Raw genomic sequence first — 21,210 nt, forward strand, 5'->3', positions numbered from 1 at the left:
ATTTAATGGGCTACATACAAAAAATACATTTACATTTTACTAAAGAGCAACTTAACTTTAGAGGCCAAAACGTTCTACAATGTCACCTTACCTCAATTAGGGAGAAGGCTAAAAAGTACTGTTCTGGCAGTGGCCTGATCGCTGAGCTTGTTATTCTGCTATACAGTGTCTCCATTATTACAAGAGTTAATTTAACCTCTCTTGGTAAAATAAAAAATAATACGCAGACGTTAGTTTATTTACTTAAACAAAATGGTTTACTTGTGTCCCAGTACAGTAATTCTCATTCTCGTACAGCATTCTCATATCAACTGTAATAGAAGCTCCTGCAGTTTACCATGTTTTTGACTTCAGAATTGGTAAATTGGGGTTAGGACCTAATTCATAAGTAATCGGAATGGGTTGAATTCGGCCCTGTTCCGATAGTGAGGGGTCTACACATGCGCAAGCGTGTAATTGCACATGTGGAGACCATGATAACGACCGGCTTTGGTGTTCATTGCGGGGAGCAATGGCCAGAGGAGTAAACTGTGCCCATGGGAAAACAAGCAGGCCAATGCCTGTCGAGGCCAGGCAGCTGACATCTCAGGACGTCAGCTATTGCCCCCTTTTTAGCGGATACCGAAGGAAATAAAAGTCAGTTGAGACTGAATTTTATTTCGGAAGGCAGGAGAAATCATTCGATGGTCGGCAACCATTAAATGATTTCACCTGCTAGTGGAGGCATGCCAGGGGATGTGTTAGCGATCACATCCCCTTGCATGGTACCAAGGGGAATCGGGGCCGGGTTTTCGGCGGGGCGGCATTTCGGTGCTCATTAAGCAGCGATTTTCACTGCTTACCAAGCCAACATATATTAGACCCTTAAGGTTCTGCTGAGTTAATGAATTGTACAAGGTGGTGTACAATCAATTAGTGGTGCAACCCAATGAGTACAGTTATGAAGATTTATAATATACTGTACATGTTCTAAACTGTCAAGCAACAAAAAAATACTGCAATCCATATTCTCCATATGGACATCCTGATGACTAAATAGTGTCTCATGAGCTCCTAGACTAAGGGTGATATTGAATCACCCGCAGCCATCTCCCGACAGGGGGGATGGCTGCGGGGCTCTATTCAATGCTCTATTCCCCAACAGCATTTACAGGGTATCTCGGCAGAATGAGCCCCGACTTCACAAGTAGTTGGGCTTGTTCTGCCAAGAACGGCCGGGAAGTGACGAGCTCCCGTCCGCAGCTCGTGGCCACGCCCCCTTCTCGTCCCGCTACAGGTGGGACATTGAATCCCGCCTGCTTGTTCGCGGTCAAGCAGACCAAGAACAGGACAGGGTCATGGCTGTCAGGCTCGACAGCTTTGGCCCATGATTTGAATACCCCCCTAAACCTCTCTACTCTTATATTTACTCATTAGTAAAGCAGACTTGCCTACATGATCACAAACCATGTACTGTAAAATGTATTGCTAGCATCTAATCCTTTGCTTATATATACTGTATTTGTGTACATCATGCATTTGAATATAACATGCTTCCATTTGTAATGTAACTGTTTATCAATATAATTTTCTTTTATTTTCTGCTCGGAATAGATCACCAGAAACTGGAACGTGAGGCAAGAATTTGTCGCCTACTGAAGCATCCTAATATCGGTAAGTCCATCCATTTTGTGTATCAATGTTCTGTATTTTCAATTCTATTTTAATTTGTTTAGAAATTTAGAAGGTTTTTTGAATTGACTTGAACAATCCAATTAAATGTAAATCGAGAATAACCTATTATACATATGTGTCCACATACTGTACATATATCCTCCATGTGCTATGTTCCCTAAAGCCCCATACATACTAAGTGACATTATAAAAGGCATCAACTGTTTTGGCTCTTCTAAGTGATATCGTTCAAAAGGGTCAAAATATAAAAATATAATATTGTTCAGTGTGTACTCTCAATATTGGTAATGAGCGCTTCCAACAATCAGACACCACCCCAACCCACCCCACCCTAATTTTTTTTTATTCAAATTTTTTTATTTCAATTTATGAAACAAATGTGACAGACGCCGGCATCTTTAGCCGATATTTTGCATATCTCACTCAGAGATGTTGACAATCAAAGGGTTAATATAAATTCCAGCAGTTTGATCCATTATTTGCCAACGCACATACAGTATATAATACTGTGCTGTAAAGAAGGAATGCTTCTGATCAACAATAAAGTTCTCAAATGCAAATTTACTATGAAATAGTTATTCATAAAATCTGCAAAACTGTAGATTTGTATACTGCAGTTAATCGTGGATTACATGGCTTGTATGAGTATGTGGAAATTAGTTTTTGCAGCATGTTTTTTTCCATGTATTGTGCAGTGTAAAATGACAGCCTGAAAGAGTAACATCCTGCAATCTGCTAGTGCAGGCCAAGTATCTTGAGATTTGACTTTAATGGAAACTCTACCTCCAAAGTTTCCAAAATGCCTGTAACGATAAAGGGGGTATTTATTAAAGCATAGAGAGATAAAAGGGGGTGTCATATTGCCAGTAGTAATCTACAGTGTAAAAATGGGCTTTTATTGTGATTTTTGACAGATGATCATTATGGGGCTATCCAATATTATCCCGTTTTTACAGTGTGGTAAATGTCCCATTTTTTGGCAATAGCTTATCTTGTCCAGGATAAATGGCTGGACCCATATGTTATATAGGTCTCCTAGGACTGGTTATTGGGTAGTATGGGGGATCCATTAGCTGCGGAAATTTGCCATGGCTATTAAATATCCCACAAAGGTGGATAGAGAAACATTTATTAACCTATCTGCTCATCACTATCATTTTTCAAATAGCCTGTAAAATAAGATTTAGAAGGTGTGTGCTTTATCTCTCCACTTGTCTCTTCAATCTTTGAAAATGTTTGCACCTAAATTATATTTTTATGCGTGTTACATAGCACTAGTAGCGCCATGGTGTGACTCATAGCGCTGAGCATCTTTCAGTGTGACTCTTTGTACATCCAAGCATGTGCATGTATGTATATATATATATATATATATATATATATATATATATATATATATATATATATATATATATATATATATATATATATATATATATAGACGCAATACATGAATATTCATCTTAATAACTTAAATGCACTACTGATGGAGTTCTTTCTGATGGATAAGCTCCACCTGTAGATCTTTTAAAATTAATCTGAGTAATGAATGCACCTGTGCACCTAATGGGTGACCTGGAAAATGTAAGCAGTTCGTGGTCTTGAGGACACCGTTTGAGAACCACTGATCTATTACATACAGATGTACCGGGTCTCGTCTTTGCTGGCGATCCGCCAGCAACACGGCGCCGCTATCTGACTGAGACGCGCGTGCGTCCCCCACGCACGCGCGTCTTAGTATCCGGGCGGCGAGGCGGACGCATTACTGTCCGCCTCCCGCTCGAGGGGCAGGGGGGGGACCCGAGGAGGCTGCGGGGGGTGCGGTCGCCCGGTGTGGGCACCGGGCGACCGAGGGCAGAACCGTCGGAAGGGGACGCGCGCGTCCCCTTCTGGCATACAGATGGCGGCGGGGCAGGGGATGGCGATGGCGACGCCATCGCCATCCCCTGCAAAGATGAGACCCGTTACATCTGTTGTCACTTTTTTTTTTTATTCTTCCTTTAAACTCCTTTAGAACACTATTCTTTCAATCTTAAGTTGGCCAGATACATTTCTGTCTGCTTCTATCAGACAATGGCCCTCATTCAGATCTGATTGCAGTACAAATTTGTGTGGAAAATGGGCAAAAACATGTGCACTGAAGGTGGGGCAGATGTAACATGTGCAGAGAGCGTTAAATTTGGGTGGTGTGTGTTGAAACTGAAATCTAAATTTTAGTGTAAAAATAAAGCAGCCAGTATTTACCCTGCACAGAAACAAAATAACTCACACAAATCTAACACTCTCTGCACATGTTACATCTGCCCCACCTGTAGTGCACATGGTTTTGCCCATTTTCCTATCAAATTTGTACTGCAATCAGATCTGAATAAGGGCCCATGAGTGTATTTAGCTAGATATACTATGTAAAAATCTGGATCTAAAGTCACAAGTCCACAAAAACAGTGCCAATTTTACACTAGCTTACAGCGTCGGGTGTTGCTTCCATCTGCCATACTTTCTTTCAAGAGGTTTGTTGTCCATAGATTTTATATTATTTATTTCATTGTGCTGAAGGAAATCATAATTTTTATTACCAGAGTCATCTGGCAAGTTGACTCAAAGTAGATTCTTTTAATTCAGTTGCTATTGAGTGGCGTTATGTTTTGTATTACATTTGAAGTCCTAGGACCAAGTTGATTAAAGTATAGAAAATGTTTCAACAAATAAGGAAAATATTACAACTACCAATATGTCCTGATTCATCATTGCTGCAGTGTCGCCAAAAAGCCCCTCTTGGTTACCAGGTCCCGTAAAACCTAGCACGGTGCGTCTTTTTTTTTTTTACAGAAAATGGGGGGAAAAAGCTGAAATACGGCTGATCCCAGATACAAATAGATATGACTGGCATCGGCCGTATTTCAGTGAAAATACGAATCATGAATAGCGCAAATTTACTCATCTACCGTATTCACCTGATTCATAAGTAAAATTTTACTGCAGCCTCCTATTGAGCACAGTCTTTCCATGTGACTCCCAGGCTAAAAAAGGTTGTATGCCTCCAAGCTAAACCAACTAATATCTGTTCATGGTTTAGAGCAAAAGGAAAACCTTTTTCTAAAGGGGCATACACACAGGGCGACTTGAGTCCCATGCTGAACAATGTGCTTAACCCTTTGTTGCATACTGTTGCAAATTTGCTACATACCTGTATTCATAAGTTATTTACAGATGTAGCGCCGCTCATTCAGTGCTGGGGCTCGCCAGACCTCCCCCACTGGCGAGCTGACGCTACATCTGACTGGGACTCGTGTCCCAGTTTCCTGTCGGCGGGGGACGGGAACTCCGCTTCAGGGAGATGGGTTGGGGTTGGTTGGCGGGGAGGTGGGGGACGCACACGCGTCCCCTGGCGGCTGGCGAATCTACCACCAGCCCCTGCAAGGAAGAGGGACGCTCCATCTGTAGGTATGCCATTACATGGTAGAGATGAGCGGGTCCGGATCTCTGGGATCTGTCAGACCCGAATCTGTTGATCCGAGTCAGGATCCGAGTCGGCTCGGGAGTTCCCGCCTGAATTCCAGACCGAAAACGAGGAAAAACGTCATCATCGCGCTGACGGATTCTCGCAGGATCTGGATTGTATATAAGACGCACGCGAGCCCCGCCATCTTCACTCCATTATAAGAGAGGGAAGAGGGTGGTTGGGATCTGTGCTCCGTGCTCCGTGCCCTGTGCCCTGTGCTGTGATTTATTTAGTGACTGATTTTGTATTTTGTTGTAAACTAGGTGCTGCAGTGCTCACACGCAGGGGCTGCAGCGCTGCTGACTGTACACCCAGTGTAGAGGGGCTGCAGTGTCCATAATACAAGGGGCTGTGTCCAGTGCGTCAGGGGCTGTGTCCAGTGCGTCAGGGGCTGTGTCCAGTGCGTCAGGGGCTGTGTCCAGTGCGTCAGGGGCTGTGTCCAGTGCGTCAGGGGCTGTGTCCAGTGCGTCAGGGGCTGTGTCCAGTGCGTCAGGGGCTGTGTCCAGTGCGTCAGGGGCTGTGTCCAGTGCGTCAGGGGCTGTGTCCAGTGCCCAGTGTAACGGGCTGTGTCCAGTGCCCAGTGTAACGGGCTGTGTCCAGTGCCCAGTGTAACGGGCTGTGTCCAGTGTCCAGTGTAACGGGCTGTGTCCAGTGTCCAGTGTAACGGGCTGTGTCCAGTGTCCAGTGTAACGGGCTGTGTCCAGTGTCCAGTGTAACGGGCTGTGTCCAGTGTCCAGTGTAACGGGCTGTGTCCAGTGTCCAGTGTAACGGGCTGTGTCCAGTGTGAGGGCATATATATATATCTAGTGTCCAGTGTGAGGGCATATATATATATATCTAGTGTCCAGTGTGAGGGCATATATATATATATCTAGTGTCCAGTGTGAGGGCATATATATATATATCTAGTGTCCAGTGTGAGGGCATATATATATATCTAGTGTCCAGTGTGAGGGCATATATATATATCTAGTGTCCAGTGTGAGGGCATATATATATATCTAGTGTCCAGTGTGAGGGCATATATATATATCTAGTGTCCAGTGTGAGGGCATATATATATATCTAGTGTCCAGTGTGAGGGCATATATATATATCTAGTGTCCAGTGTGAGGGCATATATATATATCTAGTGTCCAGTGTGAGGGCATATATATATATCTAGTGTCCAGTGTGACGGCATATATATATATCTAGTGTCCAGTGTGACGGCATATATATCTAGTGTCCAGTGTGATGGCCTGTGTCCAGTGTGACGGCCTATATCCAGTGTCCAGTGTGAAGGACTATATCCATTTATCCAGTTTATTAAACTGCCACCCTGTCTGCCCCTGCAGTGCCGCTCTGCTTCCAAGATGTGCCAGGTTGGAAGTGTAAGGTCCACATATATGTGATGCCCACTGCTGTTGCCTAGCTTAGTCATCCAGCTACCTCGGTATAACCTTTTGGCCCAACTACAGTAAATGAAAACAATTTTGTGAGCTGTGAAGTGATCAAAATTGACTAGAAAAGAGTGGAAATTAATGTTGTTGAGCTCAATAATACTTTTTGGGCAAAAACAGGCCCAAAATCTTTTATTTTAGCAATTTTTAGCATTTTTCCCAAAAAAATCCCAAACCAAAACCCGCAAGGGTGGTTTTGACAAAACCAATCCAGATCCAAAACCCGAAAAAGTGGCCGCCGCACATCTCTATTACATGGTGTATCAAATTTGCCACAGAGAATTTTTTTGTGCACTGGTTGGATAGAGCATAAAAGCAACTACTTAGCATTAATATAACAATTATAAAGTAGCCGAGATTGGGAATAGCCTGATAAATAGACGTGGGGTGCCTTGCACTCTATGTACATCTGCAGTACCTCAGGGACTTTTCAGAATATGAAATACACTTGCTTTCAGCAATTATAAACATGTTTTAAAAAGTGTGTACCTAACCACTTCTGACATGCTTTCAAGCTAATAAAAGGCTTCCCATAATATGAGCGCAATAGCCCCTGGCTAAATATATTAATCACTAGAGACAGGATTATATGCAACAAAAAAAGGTTGAAATATGCATGCAAATATGCATGAAAAATACTTAAAATATGCATGAAAAGTGTTAAAATATGCTACATTAAATAATAAAAAAAGTAATTTTTAACTTATTTATTTAAAAATCAGCATACAATTAGTTGCAAATAAACCTCAAAAATTTACTACTGCTACTGCAGCATCCAAATCTCTTGCACCAACTGCACGGACCCTCATCTACAGCGCCAATGGATCAAATGTCAGCATAGCGTGTGAGGGCGGCGCAGTGGAAGGCTTCCTCCCTGCGCCGCATACTCACTGTGACACAGCATTTTCTCCGCGCCGCGTGATATCACAATCCTTCTGCCCACCTCCTCTGCTGCAGAAGTCTGTCTCTTGTTGTAAGGTCCCAGGCCAGGGACAGGCAAAGTTTCAGGAGCTTCGTAATGGCATCTGCCCTGACTGACTTTTATCAACATGGATTGGCAGCCTAGAGCAGTGTCAGACATAGCGTACGTTCAAGGTTCCCCTCTCTGCGCACATATTGCCCCGGCCTGCACACTCTACCACTACCTGGCCAGCAGCAGCAGTGCAAAGCAGTGCTGTGACTCACGGGTGGGAAGAGGGCTGGGCCTAAAATATGCACCATCACTAGATTTTAGGTAAAATATGCAATAACCAGTGAGAATGGGCAAAATATGCAAATGCATATGCAAATATGCAAATGCATATAATCCTGTCTCTATTAATCACTATACCTGAACATTCTATTTTGCACTTGTAGCTTATGCAGTCCCCTCAAAGAAATAGAATAGAATTCTGCATATTGCAAAATACATTTTGTGGCTGCATTTTTTATTGACCCCAATTTTGTGCTATATTCTAGCATGTATTTATATCCCATGTGTGTTGAGAATGAAAGTAACGTAGTAAGAAGGGAATGCATTTCCTTCCCATATTGCATCACTCCTTGTGACAGTCTCGGTTGCGACAGTTCTAAGGAGCCCTAGATTTCCCTATTGGAAATCTGTTTAAAGGTTTTTATTGTGGCATTTTCATCCTTCATAAGGGTAGTGTGGAATCAGCACTTCTACCGGTCAATGGAATAAGCACTTCCATTTATAGCGAACATTTGTTATTCATATTATGATTGTGTATGCAAAAAAATATTTATTGGTAGTAGGGTAAGTGTCAACCCCCTCTTTTAGCAATGGGTATGACATGAAGTCTTAATTTATAGATTTGACGAAGTCTGTGGGAAATCCACTATGGAATCAGTGTGTGCTGTATGTATTGTGAGTGCTATAGACATACAGTAATGGGGCATATATACTAAAGGTGCCCACACATGGCACATTTTGTGCACAAATCTAGTTCAAATATCATGTGATAAAGCTACAACGGCGTGTGATTTGTACTAGATGCAGTGCGGTCCAGTACAAAAACTGCTGGCTGCACACACTTTTTCTGGCTTGTAATGTGAACTATGTGGGAGTGCTCAACGCATCGCAAGCCAAAGCGATGCGCTCTGAACTAAAAAGTTCAAAACGGAACCGAGACTGTGCTAGTCAGGGCTAGTGTTCTCCGTTGAGAACACTGGCCCTGACTGGCGATGTCACTAGATTTATAGTGCATGCAGGATCTTAATTACCCGGTGAGACACACAGGGCCGCGCATTGCTATCGTTATGGCTCCACAACGCTATCGCTATGGCCCCTACACACGGAGCGATATAGGGTCATTGATACTTGTTTCCTAGCACGGTGCCCGCGATTTTGATCTTAAGCATCGGGGCCAAAATAATTGCGTCGATCGCATCTCATGCGATGCGATCAACGCGATTTTTACATTGGAATCAATGTAAAATGGTCCCTGAGACCCAATTTTACATTGTGCCGAATGTAAAAAAAAAAAAAAAAAAAAGTTTAATTGCATACCCACCCCTCATGGGTGAAATGCCCCCCCATTGTTAACGCCACCCCACTATTGACGCCAACCCGAACCATGGCTAGCGCAGCGTTACACGTCCTCCGACCTTTTCATACCCCCACTATCCATGTTGGCGTGGAGTTTATTTTATAAAGTGTGGCAAGCGCAGCGAGCCACCAAGCCCGAATCGTGGCGAGCGCAGTGACCCCTGCTTGGGGATGCGCATAACTTCACAGGTATACGCGTCCTCTCGCTGGGCTCGCCACGCTTCGGGCTCGGTGGCTCGCTGCGCTCGCCACACTTTATAAAATCACCTCCACGCCGACGTGGATAGTGGGGGTATGAAAAGGTCGGAGGACGTGTATCGCCGCCGCCCCATTTCCCATTGTTCCCTATGTAAAATCGCGTTGATCGCGTCTATCGCATCGCATGCCATTATAATGGCATGTGATGGACGCGATCAACGCGATTTTAACATTGAAAGCTCAATTAACATTGAGCCCTATGTAAAATCACGTTGATCGCCTCGGTCGCATCGCATGCCATTATAATGGCATGCGATGGACGCGATCAACGCAATGTTCTTATTGCCGGCAATAAAGCCCGGTAATTGACAGAATATCGGGTCCATCGCGTCGATCGCATACCTTAAGTACCTTAACTTAAGGTATGCGATTAACCCCGACGGTACCTTAACTTAAGGTATGCGATTAACCCCGACGGGCGCCGTGATAGGAAACAAGTACCGGGTCATTGCCGAAGCAAATCTAGTCAGATTGCTTTAAAAAAAAAAAAAAAGGTCTAACATCGCCCCATGTGTAGTCCCCAGAAGTCCGCAGTGCAATGCCTCACTTTTATCTAATTATAGAAAACTAGTTTTCTTTGAACTGTGGGCTGATCTGCAGGAGGTCAAATGAGTGCATTTGGAAGCCGTTGTGCTTGTAATGCAGTCATAAATTATTAAGTTTGAGTCCATGCAGTATTTAAATATATCATCCTTGCTTTTTACAAGTCTCACAAACATCCATCCTACATACTGTAGGCCAGTTACAGGAAATAGTTTTACACTAAACCATGTGAAAGACATCACGCTTTGTAAAATACCGCTGTGGATAGCACCAATGTGTTCTGGTGCTTTGCAGACGAAGTGAAAATGGTTTTAATCATTACATTGAAAGTTAGATAAACTGCTTTTGCACATAATGTTTGCAGAATATTGGAGTCCTCAAACTATTAATTGTTTTATAATTTCTAAATTAAACATAATAGAAATAAAATGTCTTCAATTCTTATTAGGCAAAATATTTGAACCAATTTGTGCATTGTCCTGCTCTTGATGTTTTACCACACTAAAGGGGCATACACACATTGAGATTTGTGCTTCTAGGGAGTCACCTAGAAAAGATGACACGCCATTCTCTGGTGAGTGGCGTATTTGCTGGAACAGCTGGCGCCCTGCAAGATACATTTGGCCATATTAAATATCCCGTTTTAGTCTTTTTTTATATATATATTTTTGTCTTAGGGCAGTATTCAATGAGAAAAATTCTCCGTGTTGTATGGCGAGTTTGTGCTTTTCTCACCTTGGACAGAGACTTTTGCTCTCAAAAAGCGAGCAACCCTATTCAACGTGCACTTCTCGCCGTCTTTCTAAGTGATTTTCGCCGTGTCTCTCCGTGTAGCAATTCTCCATCTTTTCATGGAGAAGTGGAATATGAACTTTTACAATAAAAGGTTTTTTGTTTTAATTTTTGGTGTAAAAAAATCAGGAATTTTAATCTGTGAAAGGGCATGCTATTTTTATTATATTATTATTATTTTATTATTATTATTTATTTTTTTACACAGAGCAGCCAGCATGGGGCCAGGAGCCGAGCCGCTCATTAGATATTTATATATGCACGATCGGGTGCAGTGAATACCCGGCCCCCTGTTGGCTCTCCGGGGGGCAGCCTGTGCTGCCTGGCTCCCGGGGAGCCCACCTCCCCCCACATACAGTACGTTCTGGGGCAGGCAGGGAGACTTCCATCTCCCTGCCTGCCGCCGTCCTCAGGCTCCCTGCGGCTTCACCTCATACGCCGGATTGGCTGATACTCGCCGCGAGGGGCGGCAAATATCAGTCACATTGAATAAAGTGCCGTGGCGGAGAATCTCCAAACATGGAGAATCTCCGCAAAAACACGGCGAGCGAAAAAAAACGCTCGCCATGCACAGAGAATATTTTCATTGAATACGGCTCTTAGTCTAGATTTAGTCAGTGGATCTCGGTTAACATTGTAGTCAATGATTTAGCCATAGCTTTGCAGTTTTAATGATACTGAAATGGTTTTTGATCAAAAACATTTCTCTATCATTCCCTTGTGTACCTCTCGCTGTGTGTTAAGTAATCTAGATGTCACTATACATGCCACCACATTGCACAGTTACACTGTATTATTGTGTCTCCTCTGAGTCCTTACCCGGCTTGAAAAGATGTTTAAGTGGTGTACCTCTGCCTCTGGCAGTCGACTACCCTCTGACCTGGCTGTGTGCTGTGCTGCGTGATAAAGCTGTCTGAGTCCGTCCGGTTACAGTGACCACTATCAGGCTGGGGGATTCAGTATTAAATCCCGGCGGTCGGGATCCCGGGGTTCAGAATCCCGACGCTGGAATTCCGACTGCCGAAATCCCGACAAGGGGGGGACGTGGATCGCCCCCCCTTGCGGGCTCGCTGCGCTCGCCACGCAGCGGGCCCGGTGCCTTGCTACGCTCGGCACACTAATTTATTCTCCCTCCGGGGGTGTCGTGGACACCCACGGAGGGAGCAAGTGTCTGGATTTCAGCGGTCGGGATTCCAGCGTCGGGATTCTGAACGCCGGGATCCCGACCGCCGGGATTTACACTGCATCCCCAGGCCGGGATGTACTAAGAAACTGTAATAAAAACCCTATTTTCTGTTTTTTTCCGCATTATTAAATGTACTAAAGCCCCAACCGTTGGGGCTTCACTGCAGACGCTTACTCCAGCAGTAGCTGGCGTAACCCCATAGAAGCCTATGACTCCTCTTGAGTGCTGTTGTGTGATGGATCTGACACAGATTCAACTCTGCATGCCCTGCAGCCGCCAGCATCTCTGCGCATGAGCAAAGCGACTCCCGAGTCAACGACCTGCATTGCAAAGGGCAGCTCTTATCGGGTGATCTGCCCTTTGTGTTGCTCATCGCATATGTCAGTAATTTGCAATGGGCAGGGGGATGTTTGGTACATCGCTGCTTGGTACATCCTGCCCTCAGTCTCCAGACTACTCACTCTGAGAAAAGTCTGCGACAAGTCTGCAAGTCACACACATGCCACACGCCACCGTATCCCACATCCAGGTGGCATCCTTCAGTGCTCCCTGGGTATGTTTTTTACACAACTATCTGCTCCATATATCTCCAACCTCATTTCCATTCATACACCCTCCCGCCCTCTACAGTCGGCTGACAACTGTCGTCTCTCCTCCACCCTGATCACTGCTTCAGATGCCAGAGTTCAGGACTTTGCCCATGCTGCACTCTTTCAGTGGAACGCACTCCCTCGCTCCATTAGACTCTCCCCGACTTTGCAAAGCTTCAAACGGGCACTGAAAACTCACCTATTCATCAAAGCATACCCTTCTGCTGCACTTGGGTGTGAGGCTTGTCCACTGACCCCTGCCACCGTGCCTTGACCATGTCTGCCTGTTTACATCCTGCCATCAAGCCACCTCCCACTTGTTTGCACCTCATGTAATCTGTCTGTCTCCCCTTCCTACTAGATTGTAAACTCCTCAGAGCAGGGCCCTCTTCCCTCCTGTTGTCAAAGCCCTCTTCTCTTCACATTTCACTCACAGCTCTCCCATACTCAAACACTCAGTGACCATCTTCGTCCGCATACTTATCTCCATCTTTGGCCACCAGCCCCTAGTAGCACATTACCTCACTACTTGCATCTGAGCTGTAATGTGTATTGAATTGTGGCATTAATTTTACCTGTACTCTATTTTGTTATTCATTTACTGTAATGTTAAGTTTGTCTCCCTGTACAGTTCTTTTGTACAGCGCTGCGAAACACTTGTGGCACCTTATAAATAAAATTATAATAACTATCGTAAGAACTGTACATTGCTGCATAGCATGTGTGTCAGTGATGTGTGCTGAGCGACCTGCGCTAGACTGCATTGCTCAGCACAGGGCTGAAGTCACTTGTAGGCCCCATAAGTGGCAGTATCAGTTTAGGAAACAGGTGTCCCCTGAGTTTTAATGAATAACAACACTTAACAATTTACAAAACAAATTTAGAGCATGCACACGTGTGAAACAATGTCATGTTTTTGTATATAATAGGGATTTATGTATAGTATAGTTTACGAATAAAGAAAAAGCTGACTAGCAATTATTAGTTAATAGATTTAGTGCATAGTATTTTGTTCATTATAGCTAATAGTGTACATGAGATACAGTAGCATAGGTGCACAAGTGCTGGCCTTGGAAACATTTCAGATGCGATTGTAGACTTGCATAGTATACTAGTTATAACACAGCAGCAGTTCAATACACACATTTTTAGCACTTGAACAGATTGCATTACAAAATTAAACTGGTGAGTTGATTTGAATTTGCAAACCCGTATCTGGGAATGCCATATGGAATGCTGCTTGTTCTACTTTTTTCCAGTACTTGGAATAAGATCCTGTACTACAAAACTATACTGAGAAGAAGGAACGAATTGTATTCACCATGACATCACTGTGTTTACACCTTAAAATGAATACTACTGGCAGACCACAGATATGTCTGGATGGAAATGTGGTGTGTGAATGTGTGTGTCATTTTAGGTGTACAAAACTTAAATTTTCAACACGCTCCCTGTTTCTAAGGGTGTGGTTCAGAGGATTGAAAATGGACGTTCAGTCAGAATTATGGATAAAATGGTCTCCCTTAGCTTTGTGATTAAAGGGTTCCGGAGGCCTTATACAGTAGCTCTGTGTTGGTGAACAAATGGCCTTTTCTATTTTTACGAGACTATACGTGCACTTTGCACATTTTTTATATTTAGCATAGCGCACACAAGGCCAGATGTACTAAGCTTGAAAAGGGATCAAATGGAGAGAGATAAAGAGCAGGATGCACTATAAAGCAAAAATGCAATAAAAACCCTGTTATCAGGGTTTTTACCTAATTTTGGTATGAACTAAAACCCAATCACTGGGTTACCGCGACGGGATGTATCGCCAGCAAAAGCTGGTAATACCCCATTGAAGCCTATGTTCTTCTTAACACCCTGCACCGATGCGCACCAAATGAACTGCCAATCAGCTCTTATTTATTTATTAAATATTTCTTATATAGCGCACATATTCTGCAGTGCTTTACAGAGAATATTTGAGCATTCACATCAGTCCCTGCCCCAGGGGAGCTTACAATCTATATTCCCTACCACATGTACATGCACACAGACATTCTAGGGTTAATTTTTGTTAGGAGCCAATTAACCCACAATTTCACAGGCCGTGTTTGAAAATGACAGCAGCTGATTGGTTGGTTATGCCACTTGCACTGTATGCCACACACCGTAATTCCACTTACACTGTACACCACACAACGTAATGCTACTTACCCTGTACACCACACACATAATGCCACTTAAACTGTACACCACAAACATAATGCCACTTACACTGTACTCCACACACCGTAATGCCACTTACACTGTACGCCACACACATAATACCACTTACACTACACACCACATACTGTAATGCACCTTACACTGTACTCCAGACACAAGGTAACACTCAATAGATGTCAGGCAGTAAGTCACTATGGGGAGAAGGAGTACAACCCTTCCCACATCCACACAGTCCCCAGTGCTTTACCAATAAAATAAATTGTGCTTACCTCCATTCTTCAAATTGTGTGGTGCTGTAAATGGTCTTGCTTGTGTTCGTCTAGCAGCTAACAGCCATGGAGGGGGGAGGGGAGGCATGGGTACACATACGGAGATAGCATAGCAGCATAGGTACAGATGGGGAAAGGGTGGGGGTGGGGGGCTGAGGTAGAGATGGCATAGGGAGCCGTGGCAAAGGAGGGGGGAGTACACAGATAGAGGGGATAGGGGCAGGGATGGAGAAAATGCCAAATATATAGATTACAATATATATGAAAGTGAACAGAGGCACAGATGGAAAAGGGGACAAAGGCATAGAATGCGCAGAAGCAGGGGCACATATGGGGTGGGCAGGAGCAAGGGCACACATATGGTGGGCAGAGGCATATATGGTGTGGGCAAAAGCAAGGGCACACATGAGGTAGGAAGGGCCGCACATGGGGTGGGCAGGAGTAAGAGCACACATATGATGGGCAGGGGCACACGGGATTGGCAGGAGCAAGAGCACACACAAGGTGGGCAGGGGCACACACATGATGAGCAGGGGTACACACATGGTGGGATGGGGCACACATGAGGTAGATTGAGGCAGTGGCACAGCTGGGGATATCCTTCTGAATCTAGACTCACTGTTACAGGAAGCAGGGGAGGACAGCAGAACGGAGTAGCTGTAGCAGGAGATCTGGGGGTGGAGCAACACATACAGGAGGAAATGCAGAGAGGAGGCTTCTGAGCTGCAGCCTGCTGTGTTACCTGAGGGGACTGGATCGGGCTGGAGCGCTTTCTCCTTCCCTGCTGTAGGTTGCTGCTGCCTGTCAGCTGTATGACAGGAGCAGCAGGGCAGGGCCGACGCCACCACTAGGCAGCTCTAGGCATTTGGAGGGAGCCACTGGAGGCCGGCACTTGGGACGGAGCAGGTGTACCCCCCCACCCACCCTGGAGCCAAGTGAGGTGAGCTGCGTCAGCGCCCGCACCCCTACCCCACCGTAGAGCGGGTGAGCGGTGGCGCTGTGCAGGAACTCTCCCCGGCGGCGCTGTGCAGGAACTCTCCCCGGCGGCGCTGTGCAGGAACTCTCCCCGGCGGCGCTGTGCAGGAACTCTCCCCGGCGGCGCTGTGCAGGAACTCTCCCCGGCGGCGCTGTGCAGGAACTCTCCCCGGCGGCGCTGTGCAGGAACTCTCCCCGGCGGCGCTGTGCAGGAACTCTCCCCGGCGGCGCTGTGCAGGAACTCTCCCCGGCGGCGCTGTGCAGGAACTCTCCCCGGCGGCGCTGTGCAGGAACTCTCCCCGGCGGCGCTGTGCAGGAACTCTCCCCGGCGGCGCTGTGCAGGAACTCTCCCCGGCGGCGCTGTGCAGGAACTCTCCCCGGCGGCGCTGTGCAGGAACTCTCCCCGGCGGCGCTGTGCAGGAACTCTCCCCGGCGGCGCTGTGCAGGAACTCTCCATTAAAGAAAATCTGTCTAGTAAGTTTTTTTTGGGCAGTGGGTGAACAGTTTGATATATTTCTTGTTTTATTAATAACCACAAAGCACACATCCGGTGCAGGCCTGTAAGGAGTGCCTCCAGTATCCTAAGCCATTTCAGTTATGCCCCTTTCAGACCGCACTTTGTAAACGGTATATTGCCGTTTTTTTACCGTTTTAAAACGGTAATCTGTGCGGTCTGAAAGTTGCAGGACCACTTAACCGGTTAGAAAATACCGTTTTTTCTAACCGGTTAAAATGCAGGGTCCTACCCGTTTCAGAACCGGTATTTTAGGCTCAAAATCGGCTCTGAAACGGTATTTAGGACCCAGCCAATAAGCTGGGTCCTAAATTCAGTGCAGTGAATATTTAATGCGCTCATTAAATATTAATTGCGCAGGAGGCCGCCGCCGCCCGCCCCCCCCCCCCCCCACCGCACGCGGGTTAACACATACAAACCCGTTAACCCCGCCGCACCCCCACCCCCGTTAACACCCCCCCGCATTGTGTTTAAGAACACCCCCCCCCCTGGAGCCGGTACCTCCTCACATTGCAGTTGATCGGCAGCCGCAGTACTGTACCACGGCTGGCTTCGCGTATGAAATAAAATAAGGAACTTTCTGAAAATGGCTGCCCCATAGGAAACCTCATTTAAAAAAACTGTCTTTTGTATGGGGGGCAGCCATTTTCCGAAAGTCACTTTTCTTATAAGAAAAGTGACTTTTGGAAAATGGCTGCCCCCGTACGAAAGACAGTTTTTTTTAAATGGGGTTTCCTATGGGGCAGCCATTTTTTTTTCATACGCGAAGCCATCCGTGGTACAGTACTGCGGCTGCCGATCAACTGCAACGTGAGGAGGTACCGACTTCACGGGGGGGGGGTGTTCTTAAACACAATGCGGGGAGGGGTTAACGGGGTTGGGGGTTCGGAGGGGTTAACGGGATTGTATGTGTTAACCCGCGCGCGGGGGGGGGGGGGGGGGTCGCTGAAGACTGGCTTTGACCTTGTATTTGGAAGGTTTCCAAAAACGGGTCTGCCAGTGCAAAAAAACCGCACTTAAACGGTAATATACCGTTTAAGAGATGCGGTGTGAAAGGGGTTTTACCTGGCAGACCCGTTTTTGGAAACGTTTCCAAATACAGGGTCAAAGCCAGTTTTGCGGTCTGAAAGCAGCATTATATGCTCTATGATGTTTACATAATATAACTGTTTTTGTGCAGATCTATCTAAGGTCATATATATATTCTACATTTGCAATACAAAGAAGGGTAGATCTTCTATGCCTATACACTAGTGATCCACGCCTGTCTTACACCATTTTGACATATTGGGCAGATGAATCACATGAAAAATGGCAGATTGTAGGTAATTTACTTACTTTTGCCATTTGTCGCATAAGATATATTTTAAGGTATATCGAAAGTGAAAATAGTCAATCTTGTAAAAAATCCTAAGTACAGGACTCCCGGGAAGCTGCTGGGGAGTTCAACTGAAATCACCTTCAACATCAAATATAGATATGTCGCAGTGGTGTATGGCCACCGAGAATAGGATGAATTTGTTCAAATATCTACATTTTAAGATGTTCATCATTTTTAAAAGGGCAGTACGCCTTCTAGTTTTTTACCACCCACCTCATTATATCCTTTTGATGAGACCATGAGGGTCTTCTCTGCTGCTACATGATTGCAGGATCCCACTGATCACATTGTTGGTCCTTACTAGGGTTAGATGAGTACACTGATTGGAAGTAAATACTGAACTTTGCTCCTAATTGAGACAGTCTCCTGTGCCGACATTCTGCCAACCACTCAAATACAGCAGCTTGCAGTTGGTCGGTCACTCTCCTGCTATTGCAGACCACTATTGTATACCTATAATAAGATCATAGCTCTCCAGTGACCAGTGTTGAGCTTCATAATGAATTTGGGAAGGAAGTGAACATGCTCCTTCTGTGTGCAGTGCTGCTTATGTACGGATCTGTGCTTTAACGTTTCACAAGAACTTTGGTCTGATGTTACAGTTCACAACCAGTCAGTCAGATTGTGTCTACTCTACCCATGCACTACACATTTGGAAACTTATTGCACACCCATCATAAGAGTCTAATCCGGCCCAAATGATTTACTTGTGCAAGACAATACTGCACATGCATTCCGAAGGTCACCACTGACAGACACAGATTGGAACGTTATGTAGATCTAGCGGAAGACACGGTTTATTTATTTTTTATTTATTTATTAACAGTTTCTTATAGTTTTACAGAGAATATTTGAAAATTCACATCAGTCCCTGCCCCAATGGAGCTTACAATCTATATTCCCTACCACATGTACACACACAGACATTCTAGGGTTAATTTTGTTGGAAGCCAATTAACCTATCTGTATATTTTTGGATTGTGGGAGGAAACTGGAGTTAACCCACGCAAGCACAGGGAAAATATACAAACTCTGCACAGTAGAGCCATGGTGGGGATCGAACCCATGACCTCAGCGCTGTGAGGCAGTAATGCGAACCATTACACCTTCCGTACTGCCCCAGTTCCTCTGACCCAGTTTATTTGAATCTGGCCCTATAATACTGTGGTGGACTAATATGTGTTTTCAAAGTTCAAATAAAACACATGTAAAAAAAAGCGTAGCCCAACGGCAGCCTAGCGTAGTTAGCATAGTGTCCCAGCAGCAGCCCTGCATATTCAGCTTAGTATCACCGTACTGTATCTGCGAGCTGCAGCTCTCTCCCCGGCTTGCCTGGCAAGCCTCCTAGTGAGCACCTCTCACACAGTGCCGGTAACAGCCAGATCCCCTGCGCTGGCAGATACCGGTGGAAAGGCGATCATGCAGGCGCCAGCGGAGAGGTGCTCCATCTGCTTGAGACACACAAGCATCTCATAGGCTTGTGCGTCTCAGTAATTTGTGTGGCAGGGTACGGCAACCCTGCCCGTGTCCACTTCAGGGAGATGGCAAGTGCACAATAAAGGACGCATTCGCCAGTGCTCCATATTACATACTGGAAAGTGCCTCCATTTTAAACCCCCACTATCCACGTCAGCCCGAAGCGTGGCAAGCGTAGCATGTCCCGCAAGGGAACTCGGTATGCGTCCTTCCGACCTGTTCATACCCCCACTATCCACATCGGTGTGGAGTTGATTTTATAAAGTGTGGCGAGCCCGAAGCAAGGAAAGCCCCGGGTAAGACGAGCCCGAAGAGTGGCGAGGGGGTGCGGAATACACGTGCTCGCCACACTTTATAAGATCAACTCCATGCCGACGTGGATAGTGGGGGTGTTTCAGGAACACATTCACATCTTTCATGTCAGACAGGTGAAAAATTGTCAATGGTTCCAACACAATGTAATAAGTGCTGACACCACGCTGACTGAGTACGTTAACTGCGTAAGCTCTGGTTACGTACACACAGACAAAAGAGGACTACACTGATTCTGACAGGGACACTACACTGACTACGTAACTGCCGCCGTGAAACTACACAAGTACCTTCTTTTGCATATGGTGGACATATTAATCCTTTTGTATTATATAATCCTTTACATTAATCCTTTTGTATTATATAAGGTATAACCACCTTCTTTACAAGTAAAAGTAGGAGCATAAAACTGTCTCTCAAAAAACTCAATTGATATCTGCATAATCAATGAAGATGGCTGGCACCATCTTCAGAGGTCTATCAGCCAATCAGATGTGGCTAGTAGTGCTAGCAGCTGTCATCTGTGTGTATTTCTGCTGCCCTTAACCTCCTGAAAGAAATAGTTACTGATATTCATTCAGTTTCTTTGTTTATTTGCATGCCTTTCTCTCTTCAGATCTGCACATTGGCCTGGGCATACTCACCTGTCTGTTGGCACACGCAGTGCACATTTGTATATTTTTCATTGAGCAGGCAGACGTACACCCAACCTTACATTGTATTTACTGTTGGTTAATGCTTGTGTGTATGTGTACAAGCCTGTTTGATTACACAATATCACTATCAAAGTGCATTTAATCGGCTGTAAGATATGTGTTCAATATGTACAATTAAGTCCAGTTTGTTTAAGACTTATCTGGAATAATGGTCTCTCTGTACAGCCTCCCAGGCTCCCACACACTGTGTATTATGATGGCTAAACAAATTTAGCTGCATAGAATGCTTTGGCTTTCATTTTAAACCGACCTTTCTTTGCAGCACAATAACTGTAGCGGTCGGTTACTCTGTCAACATTGTTTTTTGATTGCTTTGGTTTGGCATTGTTTATCAAGATGGTGAACGGCAGAGTTCCTGTTATTTTTCTGCATTATAGGCAATAGCATTTGAATTTAGAGTAATATATTTCAATTTAATCAGCGATGCAAAAAATCACACCATAAAATCCAAACTTTTGGTTTACAGCTTGTTAGAATGAGATGCTGTGAAGCTCCATCTGTGGTTGTACTTACTTAGGGAATGATTTATGTAAAATGAGCCTGTCTGCATTAAAGCTAGTGAATACATGTATCCGCAGCAAATATACGATTGTTGTCATTATTAGCTGGAAAATGGTATCACTGTATTGGATGTACAGATGTGTAAACCTAGCCTCAATACACCATGCAGGGTGAGATGCCTGTTGTGAGTGAGCAGCCATTTCCCGTGCAGTTCTGCTAATGTGCATCTTTTTTGCTAAATATGCATCTTTATCACAATGCAATGTGACTGTTTCCCTTGATATTTGGTATATGTGTGATTGATCAGCAGAACAGAA

The 21,210-nt window shown here is 45.0% G+C and overlaps 1 protein-coding gene across 8 annotated transcripts in view; it reads left to right on the forward strand.

Moving 5' to 3' along the window:
* The window catches only part of CAMK2D (calcium/calmodulin dependent protein kinase II delta), a 237,916-nt gene that overhangs the window by 72,558 nt on the left and 144,148 nt on the right, over window positions 1-21,210 (forward strand). For all 8 annotated transcript variants that reach the window (XM_083174483.1, XM_083174485.1, XM_083174480.1 and 5 more), the window contains exon 3: window positions 1,594-1,653. In XM_083174483.1, the coding sequence (XP_083030609.1) occupies window positions 1,594-1,653 (60 nt within the window). The remainder of the gene's footprint in view (window positions 1-1,593; window positions 1,654-21,210) is intronic.

The sequence above is a fragment of the Crinia signifera genome, chromosome 1 (genome assembly GCF_055691185.1).
Source record: "Crinia signifera chromosome 1, ASM5569118v1, whole genome shotgun sequence".
In the NCBI taxonomy this organism is placed as follows: domain Eukaryota; kingdom Metazoa; phylum Chordata; class Amphibia; order Anura; family Myobatrachidae; genus Crinia; species Crinia signifera.